This window comes from Trichosurus vulpecula, chromosome 1 (genome assembly GCF_011100635.1).
Source record: "Trichosurus vulpecula isolate mTriVul1 chromosome 1, mTriVul1.pri, whole genome shotgun sequence".
Classification (NCBI taxonomy): domain Eukaryota; kingdom Metazoa; phylum Chordata; class Mammalia; order Diprotodontia; family Phalangeridae; genus Trichosurus; species Trichosurus vulpecula.
The window spans coordinates 500,946,383-500,968,975 of NC_050573.1; the positions used below are offsets into that span (position 1 = coordinate 500,946,383).

A 22,593-nucleotide genomic window follows, 5' to 3' on the forward strand; every position below is an offset into this window, starting at 1 on the left:
GCAGGAGTAATATTACAGCTGGATTTCTGGAGATAACCAAACCCAAATTCATCAAATTGGGAAAATAAAATTAAATCTAAAACTAGCTTGACTGAGTGGGGGAAGAGTACAGTGGACCACCTCAAGTCACATCAAGGTGGGAATGTGAGAAAATAGCAGCTACCATGATATTTTGAGTTAGTCAATTCCTCTGAGGCAACTTGTATCTTGCCTCCTATTCCCTTACTAACATCTTGGGCTGAATTTCCACTGTTATATATAGTTTCTGTTTTTTTGTCTTTCTCCATATTCCCAGAACTTCACGCAGATCTTGGCATGAAATAAGCACCTAATAAATGTTTGTTGAATGACTGTCTCAACCCTCTATTTGTATTTTGGAGTTCGAAAGAACCTCTAGTACCAATCAAATACTAGGTAAATTAGGTACCAGTTACCAAAAAAGTGTTGTTAAAATTTTGACTTGTACATTCCTCCTTCCCTATTTCAACTTTCCCTACTCCCCTAGACGGGTTGTCCTTCTCCCATCCCTGAATTTGCCACTCTCACCTTCTTCAGGTAGAGAGGGTGGGAGTTATGAAGAAAGAGGGATGCTCACTTTTTTTTAACTGGCTACCTTCTCAGAACGTAGTAGGACTTGGCACTTAGGAATGAGGTGCTTAAAAATTCTTGTAGTTCAATTGTCTTTATTGGAGTCTATTCAAGTATGAATTAGTAACAGCATAAAAGTAAGCAGGACTCTGCTTCAGGATTGAGCAATAAACTTCTAATAGTGTTCTAATCCTAGTAAACAAATTCTGGCTGAATTATGGGCCTGTCAAAGGCATTTGATCCCCTACTAGATGTAATAATGGCAGCAAATTGAGTGTAGAATTTTGGGTAAGAAAACCTTTTCTTTACTTTTTGTGTGTGGGGAGAAGACTATCCTTCTAAGTTTAGCCTTGCATGAAGACAAGATGAAAGTTAACTTTCTCTTGTATAACTGACGAGACATGTTTGTGCTGGGTAATCAATAAACCCATGGAAAGAGTTTATTTTCATATAGCCTCTTACTAGGAATAGCTAAAAAGACATTCCTGGAAACCTAGGAAAACATTTAAAAGCTTTGTGTATTTATTGTACTCCCAACTAGAAAAACTATTCTAGGGGAAGAGGAGAAAGGTGTAACTTACAATAATAAGTGATAAGTAGAAGGCAGCCTAGTTTTTGAGTTTCCCTGTTGCAGTAGCTAGAAAGGCATGAGGCCATTCCAAATTATGTTCAAATTTAGTTTTATTCAAGTTAACCTGACAATTTTGGTAGCAATACAAAAAGTATTTTACATGGGCATTTGGTCACATTAAAACACACTTGTGATTTCTTTTTGCTGTGAACTCCAACTACATCCTTGCGATTTATTTCACAACCAAAGGGCAAACTGATTTGAGTGTCTCTGTACACAGTGACCTATACACAGAAGAGGAATTTGTGAAGATGGAAACCCAGAGAAATCAGAGAACATAAAATATAATATAAATCTGTATACTTAATCATCAGAATAACAAAGGTAGGGTTATGAAGTCTTAGGCTTGGTTTTATTGCTAATTATTGCTAATTATGATGGACAAAAACTGTCAAATGTACTTCACTGTCTTTCCTAGTAGGGAACCATAAGGATGAGAAAGAGACGCCTAAGAGAGCATCTGATTAGGTCTTCCAAGTATAAAGACCATAACAATAGGATCTCTCCTCTCCAGTATCTGCTGGCATTGTTCACACAGATAGTCCCCTATCATTAGCATTCATTCAAGGTAACTACAAGCAGCCAGAAGTCTGCCCTAATATATCTCTAAGCATCTTATTTAAAGGTACTATTGGACAGCAAGTGATTGGTGGTTCTTTGTCCACAATTAAAGATTTCAGCATACTTTAAAAAGAAAGAAAAAGGAAAAATACTCTAGTGGCTGGATCTCTTTAGTTGTTCTCCAATGAACTTGTTGCCTAGAAAAGAAAAAAAAGATACTTTCACTAGAGAGACTATCTTTTAAAAAAAAAGCTGAGGATATCAAGGGGACAGAGAACAGAAACTTCAACCTACAATAATGTTCTTCAACTATTGACCACATACTAGAGAAAGCATCCCTTTAAGATTGTGGCAATGTGAAGAAATAGATCCACACAATTCTGCTACTTAATAAAGGGCAGTCTCAACACAACTGGTAAGTATTATAGCAGTCCTTGCTCATATGCCAAGTAGCAGTCATAATACCCCTATCTTAGAATATAAGGTAGTTACTAAAAACTAAAAACTATTCTTATAAGTCCCCAGTTATTTAATTAGACACAGGTTTGTCATAACATATTAGTGCAGATTACCGTTAGAAAGTTAGGTGGTAGGACTTATGCCTCATGTTTCTAATCAGTCAATTTTCCAGTAGCCTAAATAGTGGCCCTATTCTGGGCAGTTTTCAGTGGGTAAAGTACTTCAGGGCAGTTTCTCATTGCTTACTCTTCCTGACCTCCCTGCTTCATTGTCTAGAGATAGGGCTTCTCTCTCAAGGAATTTAGAAGATCTGAATTAACTCTTCCACTCTAATTCTGAATTGACCAATTTAAAGTTTCCATCCTACTCTTACGAAAGTTGTTTATGGAAGGTTTGAAGAACCTAACACAGTTTTCTCTTGACATAGGTCAGAGTCATGAGGTCAACAAGGGTTAAATAGAAAGGATGAACCTTGTGGTTAATCTAGACAGCTCAAGGAAATGCTCCCCTAGAAACAGGAGCCTAAAAAATATTTATAGACTTAGAACTAACCGATTATTTGCCAAGAATCCTCAACACTGGAAAGTTGGAAAATGTTCTCTTATACTAACAACTGAATGAAATACAAACAGGAAGTCTAGAACATGCTGTAATAATTACTGCCGTGAACGATTTTGAAGCTTTAGGCCAGATTTCCTGACTACTACGTAGAACAAATGTGAAGGGCACATATTACGGAGAATGTTCTTCTCTGGAACCAGTAAGGGGACACTGAGGCAGTCAGGCAGTGGAAAGAGAGAACGCTGGACCTGGAGTCGGGAAGACTTGAATTCAAATCTGGCCTCAGACACTTACCAGCTGTGTGCCCCTGGACAAGTCACTTACCTTTTTGTCTCAGTTTCCTCATTTCTAAAATGGGGATAGTAATAGCACCTATTCCCCAGGGTTCTTGTGAGGATAAAATGAGACAATATCTAAAGCACTTTGCAAACCCAAAGTATTATATAAATGCTAGCTATTATTATGGTCATTATTATTTGTTATTATATGTTATTGACTTATTTTTTTTAATTCCTCTCATCTATAGACTCATGGCTAAGCTCTCAATGCTCTTGAATTGCCCAAAATATGAGAAAAGGAACAAGTGTGGAACTTATTTTTAACCTATAAAGCCGATTTCAATCAATTCAAGGAGATCCAAATTCCCTCCCAAATGCCAAACAAAGTATCCTTTAAACCCAAGGTACAATGTGTTGGTAACACTTTGTGTTAGATATTAACCCCGACCCAGGACTGGTCAAGGAATTTCACCTGAGAGGTTAATAAGGATTTCTTCAATTTCATACTTACAAATGGAGTCCTTGCTCCAAATTTGCTATAAAATGTCATCGTGACTTTATTCTTATGTCCTGTTCTTTGGTCAAAGGCATGGCAAGTGTCAAAAGGTGGACTATACAAATGAAGGCTAACAGCAGGTTCTGTATGACTTGTGTTCTCCACCCGGTGTAGACCAATAGAATCTAGAGAGGAGACAAGAAGAGAGACTAAACAAATTGAACATTCCAGTCATGGTCTAAAGGTAAAACAAATCTGTTACTCAAGTTCAAATCACATGCATTTCAATGAAAGTTAGAATCAGTCAGAAGGATTCTTAAACCCAGGAGTCTGTAGGAAATTTCGATTAATTTAATGGTATAAATGGTATAAATGTTACCATGGAAGCAGACCTAAGAAACTAAAATTACGATTATATATAGTCTTTGTCCAATTGCTATATGGTGATTTTTCTCCTTTAAAAGAAGGTGCCACACACACACACACATATATATATATCTTTGTAAAGGGAAGAATGATATTCTGATTGCTATTGTTATGATGTAGAATTAATTTTATAGGCTAGTGAACAGTATTTTTTGCCACAGCATACACATAGAAATGACTACCACTGTGATCTGCCTTTGGTTTTAAGATCTAACTGCTTAGCATCTGTCGAGATTGTGTTTTTATCTTGTTGTATCAAAGGCTATCAAATGACAGCCACATGAGGCATTATGTGGTCTATTTGGCCCACGTATCAATCTGCTCATTGGAACTAAGGGAAATAGCTTTCCTCATGTTACATGATGCCTTTGCCCCACCTCCAAAAAATATGACCAACCCAAGCTGGTGACAGAGGTTGGGAAGCCATTCAGAAGGCTTGGAATAGCCATCGCCCTGGGACCGCATGTTTACTTTAACACCTTTGAGAGATAATCTGCACTCCTTCAACATGCACTAACTTGGACATAATCATAACTGTGGCTTGAGAGCTTACTAACGTCTTATTTCTCTTACTGGAGGAATGTAAAGAAAATAGTCAAAGCAAAAGTAGTAGAAGTTAAGTCACTGGTACCTGTGAAGAAGTAGCCCGAGACAGTACTGCTATTATTCTACAGCACGGTTTTATTTTTGACTCCTCTTTCCCCCCAAATTCAGTTAGGCAGTTGCTAAGTTCTGTTGATTCTCTCTCTCCATAATGTGTTGTTGTTTAGTCATTTTCGGTCATGTTTGACTCTTCGTGACCCCATTTGGGGTTTTCTTGGCGAAGATACTGGAGTGGTTTGGCATTTCCTTTTCCGGCTCATTTTACAGATGAGGAAACTGAGGGCAACAGGGTTAAGTGAGTTGCCTAGGGTCATACAGCTAGTACATGCCTGAGGCCAGATTTGAATTCAGGAAGAGGAGTCTTCCTGATTCCAGGTGCAACACTCTATCTGCTATGCCACCTAATGGCCCTAATTATTTAGGCCCATTCTTTCTAATCTCACTCCTACCACCCTAGTTCAATTCTTACTACTCCCTAGACGTTCATATTCCAATTCAGTATTTTGCAAAGCAGTGTATAAGACAGTTTAATCATATCACTGCTTTGCTAAAAACCCAAACGAAAAAAACCTCCAATCCTTATCATCTATAAAAGAAAGTCCAAATTCTTTGGGCTAGAATTCAAGGCCCTCCACAATCTGACACCAATCTACTTACTACCCTCAAAAACCTTCAACTTTGTGATCAGCAGGTGAATCAGGTTGGTTGAACATACCAGTTTGGGAGCCTAACTCTACAGCTTTGCTCAAGCTACTCCCTCAGCCTGGAATGTTCTCCCCTCCCATCTTCATCAACTCAGCTAAAAGTGATCTTTCCACATTCTCAGCTTGTTTGTAATATAAACCAGACATGTCACAAAACAGATTAAAATGCAACTGGGAAATGTTTAACAAAATAAAAATACAACATAGATTATGTCAATTTGTTTTTTTTTCTTTTCTTTTTTTTGCTTTTTGGCAGGGCAATTGGAGTTAAGTGACTTGCCCAAGGTCACACAGCTAGTACATGTGTCAAGTGTCTGCAGCTGGATTTGAATTCAGGTCCTCCTGACTCCAGGGCCGGTGCTCTACTCACTGTGCCACCTAGGTGCCCCAATTTGTTTTTCTAAGTCAATATTCAGCCTGCTGTGGTATAGACTTAATAATTACTGACACGAGGTAGTACATAGGATATGCTCCATCTTCCCTACTATATTGTAAATTGCTTCAGAACAACTTCTATCACATTTCTTGGCATCTCCCACAATGTTCTGCACTTAGAATGTACAACAAAAATTGCATCTTATTCAGGGGTTAGCTTCTAAAGTCCTATCCTATTCTTCATGACCCTATTTGGGGTTTCTTTGGCAAAGATACTGAAGTGGTTTGCTATTTCCTTCTCCAGCTCATTTGACAGATAAGGAAACTGAGGCAAACAGGGTTAAGTGACTTGTCCAGGGTCACACAGCTAATAAGTGTCTGAGGCCAAATTTTAACTCACTTGAGTGTCTTCAGGCCCAGCACTCTATCCACTGTACCACCTAGCTGCCCCTGGAAAACACCTTAAATCCCCTCAAAATACAGCACAGTATCTTCAAGTAGTTGTAGCTGGAAAAAGAAGTAGGGTTTCTTTAAAAGTGGGGAGCGTGTATCTTCGTGGCAGTGGGCTTTCTGCCAAAACTCAAGAGCACCAACTCTCCATGGGTTGGGCCTTTTTCTCCCCTCAGGCATCAAGGAAACTAAGCCAATGTTTCAAAATGTTATCCCAAGGACAGTCTCCTTTCCAAGGAAAATCGGCTTTGCCTCTGTAAAGCAGATGCCATTCCTACCATAACAGACACATTTGAATGAACTGAATTTCTCTAGGCTGATTTTAAGTTGTTTTCTAAATGGCTGAAAACCTAGAGAAGCCAACATAGTATTTGTCTAAATAACCTTCATGACGGATATGGTGATAGTGTTTCAGGGTTAGCATTATGCAGAACGTCCTGAATAAAGAGAGAGTAGGAAAGGTCAGTGAGTAGTTTACCATTGATGTAGGCACACTGGTTTTCCCTCAAGATTCTTTCGGATTTCTTCATCATCTCATTGGATTTCTTATCAGGCCATGCAAAGAGGGTCTCCTTGAGGTTTCCTTGCAGCATCTTCAGAAAGCAGTGGGAGTCTGTATGATCATGGATACTGCTACATATATACACACACATATACACAGAGAATGACAACTAAACTCAGTGGATTGCCTGGTACACAGAGGTATTATAAAAGGAAGCAATGGTGATTACAGAATTGGAATATAAGGCGGCTACAGGTTGGAATAGCAAAAAACTGTTCTTCAGAACACAGATTATAACAAACTAATTCCCCATGAAGGGACGTTACCTTGAATTTTACGTTGTTTCTATATTTTTATACGACTTAGCCAACATTATTCAGATTAGACTAAACATGCATGCTACTAGACCACAGAGATCAGCAAAAATGGGAATGGGCTTATTTCAGATGCAAACCCAGGCTAAATAGCAATACCAGCTAGTTTTAGAGAATTTCTGAGAGAGCTTCCCAATTTACCTGGTAAGAGAAAAAACTAAAGTTGACTATGAGAAGAAATATTTTGGGGCTACTCAAACTAAACTTTCAAGGAAGTAATTAGATGTACACAGTAACAGAACTTTGGGCTTGCAGGGGTCGGGAACCTGCAGCCTCAAGGCCACAGGTGGCCCTCTTGGTCCTCAAGTGTAGCCTTTTCACTTGGATTCAGTCAAGGGGCTACATTTGAGGACCTAGAGGGCCACCTGTGGCCTTGAGGCTGCAGGTTCCCCACACCTGGGACAGGCAAGACCATTATTTGTACCCATTTCACACTGTGAGACCCTAGTAGATCTAGCACCAAGGTCAAGAATGCAGAGGGTGTTACAAGTCCTGTCTCCATAAACTAAATGCATTTATCAGATAAGACGGCACTAGAATATATCTTTCTATGTGATTTAAGACATTCACTTCTCTCTTCCCAAGTGAGAGGACTAAGTTCAAGCTAGCTTTAAGTTATACATATCTTCACTATTCCCCAAAAGATTCAGAAACTTTGGAAGGTGTTTAAAGGGAGGTTCTTTAAGAAAATAGGAATAGTTTGCTATGTCCTCATATAGAAAGGCAATACACAGCAGAAAAGAATGATTAACAAAGTCACTAATTATCCTATTGCTACTCATTTCTGGGGTAAAACATTAATTAGCTTGTCAGGCTTTAAGTCTTGTTTAGGGCTGTTTCCATAAAAATATTCAATTCAAACCTTTACTTAAGATGAAGAAGGGGTGGCAGTTTTTGTTCAGTAGAAGCAACACTGGATTGGGAATTGGGGGACCTGGGTTCTAGACTGATCTAGAGAGATTCTGGGTTACTATCCTGCAGCACGATCACTGGCAAACTTCTCTGAATATGTTTACTTATCTAAAAGGTGAAGGGAGTTGGGCCAGGTGATATGTAACACACTCTCTGTCACTAAATATTCCATGTAATTCTATGAAAATTTTGATTTTCTAGTGTGAAATGTAGAACCACTTATGAAGGAAAAAAGAATGGTTTCTTCTTGATTAAGGGTCATGAAGTCAGGATGTGTCAAAGGTGACTGTGAACCTGGGTTTTCCTGACTCAGAGGCTGACTTGGCTCTCTAACATGTCACTGTCTCTCAAAAAGTCTTAATATTTAACATACAACATATTAGAAAAAGAAACCAGACAATTAACTGGAGGCAGGGAAGATTTATGAGATATGATAGGTGTTTCCCCCTCTTGCTATAGACATTCCTTTTATCTGATTTTCTAAGTTTGTATGTTGCCTGCATACAAACCCAAGATACAACAGGCTAAAATTAGAGCAGCACAAATTAAAATATAAAGTCTGGGTCTACAGAAAACAGAAAAAAATCACGTTAAAGTAGTCATTTATCACACTTGATGTATAAGCAGTATCTCAGTTGATGCTTATATTACAGGTAAATGCATTTACCATATTTACACACTTATGTTCCATTCTAGAGCTTTGTGTGCTGACTTCCATGAGAAGATCTGGCTTTGGCCCCTTTGTTAGGTCATACTACCCAACTAATTATAAAGTAACTTTACTGGAATGGCTAAACAAATTGGACTATGTGGATTTAATGCAATATTACTGTACTATAAGAAATCAGAAAAACATTGGAACACTTCTATGAGATAATACAGAATGAAGTAAACAATCAGGAAAAATACATGTGACTACAACAATGTAAAAGGAAATTAAAAAACCAAAACAGAATTTGCATAATTATAATGACCAAGTTTGGTCCTGTAGAAGATTGGGAGAAAACATTACCATCTTCCCTTCATTGCAAAAGTAAGCGGTGTGGGACATTGTATATGTTGTTAGGTAATAAAAATGTAAAGGTTAGAGAACTGTCTTGAGATTTCATAGATAGCCTGAAGATCTCATGGTTTGAATTCCCAGGGTCCTAGGGAGAAGAGGAAGAAAGCTAATCCTGGCAGGTGGAGGTTGGCTTGGAAGTCTAGGTGACTTATGTATGGTGAGGTCAAGCAAGGCCAATGACCTCATCCAATGAGGCGGAATGTGGAGCCTGGCCCTGGCACAAAGCCATGATTTAAGAACTAAGATATGAGTAAACTGAAGATACTATCCAATATAAAAAAAAATCACTGTAGATACAAAAAAAATCCAACCTAGGAGAAAGAAACATCTTAAGAACTACATACAGATACTCTAAGGAAAAAGATGGATTTCCTGCAAGTACAACATGAAATGAAATGAAATGAAAATGAAATGAAATAAAATAAAATGAATATAATGGAATAAAATGAAATGAATGAAATATGAATTAATGAATGAAATAAAATGAAATAAAAACTCTGGAAGAAAGAATTGAAAGGAGAATAAATAGCTTAGCATAGAAAGCATGAAACCTATTGCAAGTAATGGACTATCTGAAAATTAAAAAAGACATAATAACAGAAGACAACAATAAATATTAAAACAAAATTAAAATACTGAAAAAACTAGGTGAAAATGAAAGGTAAATAAGTATAAATGAAAATACAAGGTATTGTGCTACTAACAACAAGTGACCTGGAAAAGAAATCAAGGGAAAATAATCAACGGACTCCTGAAAAAAAAAAAATCAAGATTTAAAAAAAAAACCTGGAAACTTTATTTCAAGAATTAAGAAATGAAAACTATCTATTAGAATCAGAGGACAAAGTAAAAATAGAAAGAACCCACCAATCACCTCCTGAAACTCCCAAAGGGAAAAAAATGTCTCAGGAATGTCATAGCCAAAATTCAGAGCATTTAGGTCAAAGACAAAAATACTTCAAGTACCCAGAAAAAGAAAATTCAAGTACCAGGGAACCAAGGATCACACAGGACTTGGCAGCTTCTACTATAAACTGGAGATCTTGGAATCCAATACTCCAAGAGACAAAAGATACAGGTTTACAATCAAGAATAACTTAACCAACCAATCTGAGTATAATACTAATAGAACAATGGGCTTCTAATGGAAAAGAGGACTTTCAAGCATTCCTGATTATGAGATCAGAGCTAAGTAGGAACTTAAAGTTGTGAACACATAAGTCAAAAGAAACCTAGAAAGGAAAATATATTTGAGCATTTGGAAGGCTGCATAATGATGAAGAGTAAACATTCTAATAGGAAAAAAACAAACAAATGTCCCTTCAGAACCGGTCTTCAAAGAGCACTGAGAAAATTAAATAAGTACTTGGTAAGTAAAGCAGTTGGTCGGCGGTGGATTTAATTCTGTCCTGAGTGTTTGAAGAGGGGAAGAAAAAGGAAAGGTAAAAGGAGGACTATACTAATGTTGAAAAAAGGAAGAAGGCAGGGGTGAGGGGAATAGAACTTTCTTTTTCTCATGTGAAAAGAAGCTCATGTAGACACAGAACAAAGGGTAGGCATCAGATCTTATCTGCCATCTTATCTGAACCAAAGGAGGGATGAATTCACACACAGACACGCAGGAAGAATTAGGTGTGGCAATTCACCAAATTCAACATTTAAACAGGTGGGGAGAAGGAGGTATGATTAAGGGAGAAGATAATACCATGAAGGGAATAGTCAATCAATAAGCATTTATTAAGTGCTTGCAAGAAGGGAAACGAGAGAGAGAAGAGAGAAAAGATCTGGAAATTTAGGAACTACCTGTCAATTGGGGAATGGCTGACCTAATTGTTGTCACGAATGCAATGAAATACTTGTAATGTAAGAAATGACAAAGCAGATGATTTCAGAGAATTTTGGAAGTTAAAAACCCAATATACCAGTATTGTTGAACTAACTTGTCTTTCCTATTTCTTTCAAAATCTTTGTTAAAAGGGATGGTTTTAATAAGTAGGGTTGGTGGGGTATATTTGGAAATGAATGAGATTGAAAACAAAGCTTGGGGGGGGAGGGGAAGAGAGGGAGAGAAACCTGAAGCTTCAAAGTCTGCCCAGCTCAGTCCCTTGCATCAAACTTGTGTTTAATAAGCTTTTCTGGATTTATTACCTGCCATGCCCTTCACCCCAACACAGAATCATCAGGTTGAACTTTCCATTTCCTTGATCCACAAGATTTCGAGTATACCTAAGAAAACAAATGCCAGAAGTTTAAATATACTTTACTTGAAGAGGCACCAGAAATAAAATACCAAAACTCAAAACTACGAGGACACTTTAGAGATTTAATACAATACTTCAATTTTTCAAATTAGGCATCTGAGGCTGAGAGAGGTTAATTCATTTGTTTAAGGTCACATAGCTGCTAAATGTCATATTAGGGACATGAATCTGTCCCTTGACCCCAAGTTTGGAGCTCTTATAACTAGTCTCTTCACTTTCTCTCCTTTCCCCCACCCCCATCACTGCTATAGTTAGAAATTTTTAATATTTTAAATGAAAATTGCTTAGTTTCTATTTTTAATATGGTACAGTTATAGCATGAAAAAAATTTCTTTGCATCTCATTCTTAGATGTTTAAGAACTTTCTCTGAGTTACTGAATTTCCCCCAGCATTTATCTGTACTCTAAGGAAAAGGGAATGAAAGGGGAAGGAAATTCCAGCAGTCTGCACTTGATCTCTTTGACCAGATAAAGAACACAGCAAAGCTATTTCTACAGAATATCAATTTGGAAAGTTCTTTGCTGTTCCAAGCAAAAGTGCTGCAATTGTTCTCTGTAACTAAATAAGGATTTTAGAAACAATATATCACTGAAAAGCTGTCTTAGTATTTAATTTTGTAGAATTATCCATAGCTGAGTCCTAACAAAACTAAGTGCCGTTAATCAAAGTTGTGCGTGTTTGTTTGTTTAGCAACAAGTTGGGGGTTTGGGTGGGAAAACAGTTAAAATGTGGGCAGAATTGTCCCACATTTTAAGTGTGAGGTTCAAAGAATAGTTTAGGCTTACAATAAATTAAAAATGTAACACACACACACACACACACCTACCTCAAGTTCTACAAATTTCCATTGCCCTAAGAGTTGTCATCTATAAAATTCTAATTCAGCAAAGTTTCATTACAAAAATGCAGGTTATTTAATGATAAATTCTAAGGAAAGGGACCCTTTGCTATGCTTTTCTATATCTTGTTTATAGGCATCTATTTGTCAATGCCCTTTTAAGTATCTGGGCGAAAACAATGAAACCTCCAAGTAGCCTATTTTACATAATCTACACACGTGCTATGGATGAGTTGCTTAATAAATGCCCTTTTTAAAAAGGTGTTAGTTCTCCTAAATTACATTATATGGGGCTGTGCATGGTATCATTGAAACAAATTTTTTTAATAAAGCATTTAACACTTAACATTGTCAAAATTATGCACACTGACCCAGTTCCCTGTTTATTTGTGGCATCTCCTGTAGTATTTAGACAGTATTAAAGTAGAAGTGGCACTGAACTAAAAATTGGAAGACACAGTTCAAGCCTCTATCACTATGAGCAAATCTATTTTCACTGAAGCTCAGGTTAACAGAACTTTACCTGACTCAGGTACTCGACTTGTGGGGATCGAGTGAAATCATGTAAACAAAAGCACTAGGCAATCTTCACTCCCTACTTGCAGCCTTAATTACAATCTAGCTCTTAATTATATGATCTCAAGTTCTAATTGTTTCCCAGAGGTTAGTCTAGTTTCCTCTGCTGTGGAGTAAATACCTCAAGGGCAGGAACTGCGCTAATGTGGAATCCTTCCCCAGTGCAAGGCACCCAGACCAGAATTCCCTTAGCAGAACTCTTAGGCAAGCATTTCATAGAATCCAGGGATTCAATTTAGAACTCGGGCCATATACTCGAACCTCCTCATTGTACAGACGAGGAAAACTGAGACTTAGTTAAAGTACTTGCTCTTTCCTAGCAAAGCTGAAGACTACAGATGAACCATTAGTGACTGAATGGTTACTTATGCCAAGTCAAGAGCTGGGGGTATTCGCACGATCTTGAGAGCTATCATTAGTCTACTTAATCTTTTCACCTGTTGTACTTGGCTTAACTGAGTATCTGTTTTTAGGGATGTAAATACAAACTCCTGATTAAGTAAGTGAATGTAACAAGCAAAGTCAGAAGACTATCAAGAAGTGATTTATAAGTACTTCTGGTTCATATCTGAGTACTAACACAACACACTTGCGAATGTAAGGCAGGCCCTAGGGGTAACTTTAAGGTGTCATTGCAATGAGAGTATTCCTTGACTGCCAATTAAGAGCCAGACTTGGTTAGGGACTAAGGATACGAAGACAGAAAATGAAATAGCCTCTGACCTTAAACCACTTATATTTCACTGGTGTATGTGTTCATGAGAAAGATGTACATAAATACAAAATACTTTTTGGGAAGAGAAAGAAGAATACAACCAACCAATCAATTGGAAGAGGGGGAGGAAATCAGGAAAGGCCTGTAGTAAGAGGTGGCACTTGAGGTGAGACCTGAAGGGAGCTGGGGTTTCCTAAGGCATCCTAGAAGGCCCTTCTTCGAGGTGAGATGCTAATTACACACAACCCAATTTTTACCTTCCTAGAAGTTAGTGGATATTTTAATACTGGCTTTAAACATCAGCGACAATTATACCAATTAGAACTAGATAGAATTTGCTTCAGGGCTGGGGGAAGGAAAGGGAGTGTGTGGGGAGGAGATGGAAATCGTAAAAGACTACTCTATACACATTTGTACAAGTTCACAGAAGAGTGCTGGCTGTTTGTATATAAAACTGGAAGAGAACTCTGCCATGGATCAGTGAGTTTGCCAGTGGATTCAGACCCCTCCCCGCCCTCCACCAAAAAAAGGAGCTTCTGAGTGGAGAATCTTCTATGCCAAGGCTCCAAAATAGCAACCTGAGATCTTCATTCGTTGTACCTACCTTTCACCAATACCTTACTTCCCTCTCATCCAGCAGGTGGAAGAGTTAGACACTGGGCAGCTCACTGACTACATACAATGTGGCAGATTTGGCTAAAGCCTGGGAGTGTCAGGCTTCAGGACTGCTTGATTGGTTGTTGCAGTCCTACCCTCTGAGTTCCACTAAGAGCCTGAGGGAAGGAAAGAAAAGGCAACTTTTTGGAATCTTTCTAATTTGCTTTCTAAGCTGCTCACTGCTTCCACAAAACAAGAGGTACCTGAGAAAACTGTATTAGAAAAATAAAGATGATGTATAGACGCACCCTTTGACCCAGCAAAAGCACCACCAGACAGAACATGGGAACAGCTAAGGACGTTAAAAACAAGGAAAGGACTTACATATACAGTTAACATTTAGAGCAGTACTTTTTCATGGTAATCTGAGTGTAGAACCACCCCATCAGTCGCTGCTGCCTAGCCTAGGTCAAACAGTTTTTGAATGAATCAAACGATAAGAACTGAGTGTGAACAGAGTCTGGATTGAGAAGCTGGAGCAAGCATGAAACAAAGGGAGGAACTGGCCTGTGGCAAAGATGGGAGATATCAATTGACCACTGATTGTGGAATAGCGGAACAAATTGGGGTCTCTGAATATAGGGTAAGAATATTGTGCCATAAGAAAAACGAATCTGAAGAATTCAGAATAATTTCAGAAGGCTTATCCAAATTGACGCAGAAATAAGCAGAGCCAGGAGAACTTTTGTGGTGACCACAATAGTAAAAAGGAAGATAATCCTGAAAGACTTCAAAATGCTAATCAGAGTGCAACCCATTGTAATCCCAGCCATGATTTCAGAGAACGGACAGCGAAGTGTAGCACTGTCTTGCTGCAGGCAGAAGTGGTGGATCATGGGTGCAAAAGAAGGCATACATTTCCAGGCATGGCCAATGCATTGATCTATCTTCCCTGGTTCTGCAGGCCCTTAAAAGTCATCCAAAGTCTAATCTCCTCATTTTACAAACACAGGGAATTTAGGCACAGAGAGCTTAAATGACTTGCCCAGGGTAACAAAACTAGTAAAGTATCCCAATCAGAATTTGAATTCAGGTCTCTCTGACTCCAAGTCCACTTCTCTATCCATGAAACCACTTTGTTTCATTTACTTGTTACGTGGAGTGGTGGTGATGGTCATGAGGGTGGAAGACGGAAAAATCAATAGGAAGCAAGAGTGATGGGGAAAATTTAGGGAAAACATCATCAATAAACAGAGAGGGAAGGGAGAGAGATAAAGAGAGGGAAGGAGGGGGAGAGGAGAAGAGAGAGCGAGGGGGGGAGAGAGAGGGAGAGAGAGCGGGGGGGGGGGGATGGAGGGAGAGGGAGAGAGGGGGAGAGGGAGGGAGAGGGAGAGAGGGGGAGAGGGAGGGAGGGAGGGAGAGAGAAAGAGAGAGAGAGAGAGAGAGAGAGAGAGAGAGAGAGAGAGAGAGAGAGAGAGAGAGAGAGAGAGAGAGAGAGAGAATATGAATGGATCCAGGATGAAGGGAGGGAAGGGTGTGTGTTCTGTTCTGACAGTGCGGATAGTCATCCAACTCTAGTACACGTATGTAGAAGTCTAAAGGGGAATGATCTAAGAAGTTTCTGGAGCCGTCTAGCGGCCCTCCCGGGGGCCCTCCTCAGTGGTCCCGCCCCAAAAGAGCTACGTGCCAAGTCCAAGCCCACAAAAATACGCCTTGAGCAGCCTGGAAAGTTGGCAAAGAATTTTCCTCATCCCAGACTGTGGTGGTGAAGTATAGTGCTGCCCTAAGGAGCAGAGACCCGGCGTATAGCTCCCAACGTATCTAGAAGAAACTGAACAGGAGCCTAGGCTTTGGCAGAGTCCAGAAAACAGTAATGGGATAAGGGAAGGGACCCCCAAGCAACCCGGGATACCTTTTCTCTCATCCCTCTGTAATCAAAGTCACGGGACTGTCAGAAACCTTTCCTCCCTACAAGACCTGGGCTCCTAATGCCTGCCTCACTTACTATCATTCTAATCTTGGCCAAATCACTTCATCCCGGGGCCTCAAGTCTCTTTATCTGTCATCTGTGCTGACATCTGACGGGTGTGATCTCTAAGTTCCCGGCCAGATTGACAGCACGGAGGATACTGCCTGCAAAGAGCCGAAATCCAAAAGCACTTCGCTGCACTGAAAACGCAGGAGATGGAGACCATGGGGCCCGTCTCCCCCAACAGTCCTGAACCTCCGGCGGGGCCTCGGGCACTGGGAAGGGGGCCAGAAGACACTGGTTCGTTTTCCCTCCCCTGGCTAAGAGCCCCTGCCAGCCCCGTCAGGCCAGGAGGCAGCAGCCCAGGCTGGGGCACCGGCCAAGCAGCAGTAAGCGGCGCTTGCCGGACGCTCACCTGTACTGGTCGAATTTCGCGTACGCTGCCCACTCCGTAGGGTTGCTCTCGTAAGCTTCCATGATGGACTGCACCTCTTCTACGTTGATGCTGTCCCCGGAGAAGATTTCGTTCAGGATCCGGATCAGTTCTTCCAAGGTCCGCGGCTTCAGAACCTCTGTATGGTCCATCCTTGTCCCTCCGCTCGCCAGCTAGTCGGCTTGGTCTCTTGCAGCAACCGCAGCTTGCGGCCAGCGAGGAGGTAAAGGACGAGAGCCGGTGTGTGGGGGAAGGGAAAGGACCCGAAACGCCCCCTCCCCCGGTCCAACCAGTAAGGAGGCAAGCAAACAAAATGCCCGGGCAAACAATAAACCCAAACCAAAGAATAGTGGAAAAACACTGCACACAAAAGTCCAAAGCGCAGGGTCGATGACCAATAGAGAGGCTTCGATTACAAGCCCAGAAAAGCAACGACCCTCCCTTTGCAGACCAACTCGGTGGCTTCCAGGCTCGCGCTCCCCTTTAAAGAGCCGGGGGGGGGGGGGGGGGGGAGTGTTACAGTGGGATGTACCAACCGCGCACGGGGGGGTGGAAAGAAGGAGGAGGAGGGATGTTTGTGGAGATGCGACAATCAGCAGCCGGCTCCAGAATTTATCGAGGACCCTCAGAAGAGGGGCCCTTGATTCAGGTGGCAGCTTGTTTTGGTTTGTTTTTAATTAAACATTATTACTCTCGCCCTCCTCCATTTCCCTCGGGCGAATTTTAAGCATCTGCTTCCTAATCCTGCATCCCATCCCCCTTCTCTGCCCTCCACCTTTGGGCTGCCCCGCTCTGCCCCAAACACACCCTCAAAGCCAAATCTCAAGTGGGTCTGAGGAATCTAGTGGAGGATATTGAGTTTAGAAAACAGTAAAAGTTGACTATTTCTCTAAAATTTCTCGTCCTCTAGGAAGGAATTGGTTCTTAAGACACTTGGTAGCTTTACGCACATTCGGGAGGAAAATGTGAATCGACTGTTCTCTAAAAAAGCAAAAGTTTAAATGTACAAATATCTAATGAATACATTATTTTTGACAGAAGAGGAAAACAGGGCCAAAAGGGTCTGAATGGAGAAATAGGTGGTAAAATATACTCTTTTAGATTATTTGCCTACTTTGATTAATGTTTTATAATGAACCATAATGGACATTTACAGAGGTGCTTTAGAGTTTACAAAATACTTTCTTTACAACAACCTTGTTTGGTACTTTATATCCATTTTACAGAAGAAACCAAGGCTTAGAGATATTAAATGACATGTCCAAGATCACACACCTAATTAGTGGCAAGTCAAAACTCAAACCCAGTTCCTTCCCATTTCAAATCTAGTACAATTCAATACACTACACTGCCTCCTCAAATTGAATATTATCTAAGAATTGATGTTATTCAACAAAATAAACAGACCAGTGGATCAATTAGTTACTAGTACATGCTTTCTTGTCTCCAGCAATAATTTATAGGGTTCTATTAAAGCAGATGTTTCAGAATATTTCAGTTGAAAAAAGAAACTCTTTAAGTTTGGCACCTGAATTGAAGAAGCTTTCTGGTGACAAACATGATGAAGAAATGCAGTTTTATTTTAGAGATATTTCACAGAATACTTGTTAAGCTAATTACTATTAAGCATAAAGAAAATATGAGTGGTGAATGAAATTTAATTAGAGGTTCTCTTTGACAGGAAGGAGATGGGAGCAGACAGAATAATGAGCATCAGAGATTTATTAAGATTTATCATCTCCTTATGTTTAATATGATTGTACAAGTATAGTCTTTATAAGATTGCTTGCTGTCTGGGGGAGAGGGGAGGGGATCAAGGGGGAGGGGAGGGAGGATGGGAGAAAAAATTTGGAACTCAAAATTTTATAAAAGTGAATGTTGAAAACTATCTTTACATGTTATTGGAATAAAAAAATATTATTGAAAAAAGATTTACTATTTCCTTAGTTCTTCATTTGTTAGAGAATGGCTCTTGAATCTTATAATACATATTTTCTAGAATGTAGGATCACAATCAGTTAAAAATATTAATACGTTTTGTTCTGACAAAGAAACTTCCTAATACTCACCAGCCCCTACAAAGTGCATTGCTCCCATACATTTAGTTTTATCTAAATAACAGGAAGGAGGGATGGGTCCTTTACCTTCGATAGTGCAATACTAACATTGACCATTGTACTCAGCAAAGTTTTGCTGCCCATCAATATTGACCTTATTTATCATTGTATGTATTGTTCGTTCATTTGGCTTGATTTCTTCAATCTTTTTTTTTTCTTAGAGTCTTCTGTGTATTTATTGTTTTACAGCAGAATGCCCAGCACCAATCATCATAACTGCTAAATAGTCAGCTGTGCGAAATAGCATATATAGTGCTTAAGTACAAATGGGAGACATGATTTTTTAAATAAATGCTTAAACACAAATGTATAGTCCTACAAAAGAGCATTTAAACTAGATGGTCTCAGTTGATCTGCCTCCTTGGACCCACAGTAACTGTTATTTTCCCCCCAAAACCAGTAGAATCAATATACTGAATCTTCGTCAGTTCCACTGTGTGAATAATGAATCACAATACATGAGTCCCTTTTTCTAAGGGTTTTCCTGGCTCCCCTACAAACATGTTCTGGCCTGGATAATTTGTTGAAGGTCAATGGTCCAAAATGCTAAGTATGGTTAAGTATTCTACATAATGTAGATTCACAGGTTCTTTTTTTAACTAGGATGCACTTAGATTACTTTCTTTATCATACAAAACAAGCAGGACAGTTCCACCCATGCCTCTAAGAACATTGGACCAGGCACCCTTGAAGAAAGCTTTGCCACCCTCATCTTCAGCAATCTTCTTCTAGCGGTCAATTGTCCCAGTGTGCATATCAGCTCCTTTGCACCCAGAATGCATCATCCTTCGCCCCCTTACTGTATCAAAGATAGGAGACCACACCTGCTACAGTAGTCACTGATTGCGCAGTCATCCAGCTTATCACGATGAGTGTTCTTGGGATCTGGGAGCATACCTTTGCTGTATCATAGATTCCAAGTAAGCTGCTCTGTGGATAATGATACCCTGCACTGAGACACTGAAACCTTGATACAAGGCCCGAATTCCATCAGACTTGGTGATTTTCACAAGGCAGTCTCCCAGGCCTTCTCTCTCAGTGCCAGATTTCCCAACATCAGTGGCCAAGCGGGTTCTCACAGAATCCAAGGGGTAGAAAAAGCAGAGAGAAGAGGCTCCAGCTGCACCACCAGAGGCAAGATTGCCAGCAAAATACCTCCAAAACTGTGTGTGCTTGTCCACTCCTCCCAAAAGCACCTGCTTATACTTATCCTTAAAGGCAAAGTTGAGGGCCTGGGTGGGGAAATATCTGATGACATTTGCTAAGTTACCCCACCAGAAGGAAAGCACCCCTCGTTCCTTTGGAATTCGGACTACACACTCCACTATGCCTTCATACTGCTTATCTGCAGCAATTTCTTCACTTGATGCTGCACCTGGAATAGTAGCTTAACTCTCTCAACCGGGGCCACAGAAGTCTTGGAGATGGCAGCAGCGATGCCACCGGACAGGAAGTCCTGGGCAAAGGAGATGGCCTGTTCTGTTGTGGTTACAGAGGGGGAAGGTGTTGCAGTTGGAGGAAGAGAGTCAGTGAGAGAAGGATGAAAGCTGGGGAACTCATTGCTGCTTGCATAGCACCTTACTGTAGCTCCGACTGAAAGGGATTTCTTCACTCTTTATCACCATATACTATATCACCTCAGTTTGTCATCCCGATGGTGCATTAATATCCTATTACATTTATATTTAAGACTGTTCAGTCATTCCCTGATCATTGAGGATATTTTTTTCTTCTAGTTTCTTCTTACTACAAATAATGGTGATAGGACAACTTTTGTATGTATGAATCTTTTCTTTCTGTCAATGACCATTTTTGAGGTATTTTGTTGTTGTTACTCAGTTGTGTCTGACTTTTTGTGACCCCATTTGGGGTTTTCTTGGCAAAGATACTGGAGTAGTTTGGCTTTTCCTTCTCCAGCTCATTTTCCAGGTAAGGCGACTGAGGTAAAGAGGGCTAAGTGACTTGCCCAGGGTCACACGATAACTGTCTGAGGTCGGATATGAAGTCATGAAGAGCAGTCTTCCTTACTCCAGGCCTCGCACTCTATCTACTGGGCCACCTAGCTCCCCATCTTAGGGTATGCTTCTCCACAATTCAAAACTTTTCCAAAACAGTTGAAACAATTAGCACGTCTACTAACAATTAATTAGGGAGACTGAGAGCTCATAGACCCTCCAAAAATGAGTACTCCCATCTTTTACTGTCTCTGTTAGTTTGATGTATGTGAAGTGATATGTTAGGGTTTTTTTAATTTTGAATTTTTTAAAAACTGGTTATAGATAACTTGTTTATATTTCTTCTTTTGAAAACTGTCCATGTTTTTTGGTCACTTTTCTATTAAGGAATGGTCCTTAATCCCATCGATTTGTGTCAGTTTCCTATATATTTTGTATGTAAGATTTTTATCATGGGTATTTAATGTATAGATTTCCCCTAATATGTATCTTTTTCCCTTTTGATTCTAGATATATTGATTTTTTTGTGTGTGCAAGAGTTTTAAAATCTTATATATGAGATTGTTTTTTATGATTTCTTCCATCCTATGTCTAGTTGTTCACATTCTTCCCTTTTCTATAGTTGTGAAAAATATAACCTATGATTTCTATCTATTTTAAGGTAGTATTTGACTTTTAACATCTGAATAGTCCCTTGCCTCTTGGCTAGGTAGGTAGTGAAAAATGCAACAGGGAGTCAGCATTCTGGGGATGCCTTTAGCAGCTGAACAGACTTTCTACCCAGGGGCCCCAGGGGCATTGATATCTTGAACTTGGCTTGAAGAACTCTGTAAGTCACGTGGAAGGGCAGTAGGCAGGATCAGCAGCACCTCCTTCCTTGCCCCCTTCTTCTCGAACTCTAGTGGGCTACCCTTATAGGACAATGCTGAGTAGAGCTAAAAGTCAGACCAGAGAGACTGCTGAGAGTATGGGCTGCTTTCCTTCTCAGTCTCCCTAATTAATTGTTAGTAGAGGTGCTAATTGTTTCAACTGTTTTGGAAAAGTTTTGAATTGTGGAGAAGCATACCCTAAGATGGGGAGCTAGGTGGCCCAGTAGATAGAGTGCGAGGCCTGGAGTAAGGAAGACTGCTCTTCATGACTTCATATCCGACCTCAGACAGTTATTGTGTGACCCTGGGCAAGTCACTTAACCCTCTTTACCTCAGTTGCCTTACCTGGAAAATGAGCTGGAGAAGGAAAAGCTGGAGAAGACAAACCCAGGGACCCTGCTCTTTTCCTCTCCCCATCTCCATTTCTAAGTGAAAGATTTGTTCCCTTTTTATTCAACTCATTCAATTTCTGTCTCTCCTCCTTATGGGAGAAGAGGAATTAAAAGAAAGAGAAGCTGATTCTGCCCTGCTAATCAGGAGTGCTAGACCTCCATTACCACTCCTGCCCCTTTCTATTCCCCTGTTCACTGTCCTTTTGATGCCATCACATTATTCTCCTTAATAGAAAGGTAGAACTTCCAGTTAAGATGGCTGCATGAAAGGAGGCAGGTAAAACCCCAAACAAACACCGAAACAAAAAAAATCAAAACCCTAAAACAGCACCAGACCAAATAATGATGAAGAAATCTAAAAAGAAAGTACACTAAATACTTGTAATCAGCCCAGAACTTCTGAAGATGGCAGTCACAAACTTGTACGCAATAAGGGCCTACCAGAAAAGCCAGTGCCAGGGTCTCCTAGTTTGGTAGAATTTCTGTGTCTGGAAACAGGATCAGTGGAGGACTAGGAAGAGGAAGCTCTAGGGTGGTCTGAAACACACAACACTGAGGCTTTGGAAGAAGCCAAGAGCCATCAAGGACCAGTCTGTGATGGTAATGCTAACATGAGGATACCCCAGAGGTACCAGAAGTCTGCAGCACTATGACCAGAGGTACCTGGAGGATGCCACATATTTAGTGCTCTGACCCCCAAAGATCCAGGAGGCCCTGAAACCTATTACCACTATGAGGACAGACACACCCCAAGAGGTGAAGATCAGCACAGAAGGCCAGCCATTTTATCTAGAGACTAAGCACCTCCACCCAACAGCACAACATGGGGTAGAGACTTACCCTGGGTGTGGGATATGGACATATAATATTAGACAAAATCAGTGCAC

General features: G+C 40.2%; 1 protein-coding gene and 1 pseudogene across 1 annotated transcript; both read right to left on the reverse strand.

Moving 5' to 3' along the window:
• Positions 1-1,251: 1,251 nt before the first annotated feature.
• CDO1 (cysteine dioxygenase type 1) lies at positions 1,252-16,829 on the reverse strand. The gene is made up of 5 exons (XM_036740306.1): positions 16,356-16,829; positions 11,132-11,209; positions 6,611-6,765; positions 3,590-3,759; positions 1,252-1,977 (listed from the first exon to the last, which is right to left on the reverse strand). Exons 1-5 carry the CDS (start codon positions 16,523-16,525, stop codon positions 1,951-1,953), a joined length of 600 nt encoding a protein of 199 aa, XP_036596201.1. The 5' UTR covers positions 16,526-16,829; the 3' UTR covers positions 1,252-1,950.
• Positions 16,830-18,839: 2,010 nt separating this feature from the next.
• LOC118840690 lies at positions 18,840-22,385 on the reverse strand (annotated as a pseudogene).
• Between the last annotated feature and the right edge of the window lie 208 nt (positions 22,386-22,593).

Excerpts from the sequence above, each read along its gene's own strand:
- CDO1 (XM_036740306.1), bottom strand. The coding sequence starts at position 16,525 with ATGGACCATACAGAGGTTCTGAAGCCGCGGACCTTGGAAGAACTGATC. Across the intron at positions 6,766-11,131 it reads TGGGGTGAAGGGCATGGCAG|CAGTATCCATGATCATACAG; the intron begins GTAATAAATCCA and ends GTATATATGTAG. Across the intron at positions 1,978-3,589 it reads TTGGAGCAAGGACTCCATTT|GCAACAAGTTCATTGGAGAA; the intron begins GTAAGTATGAAA and ends TTTCTTTTCTAG.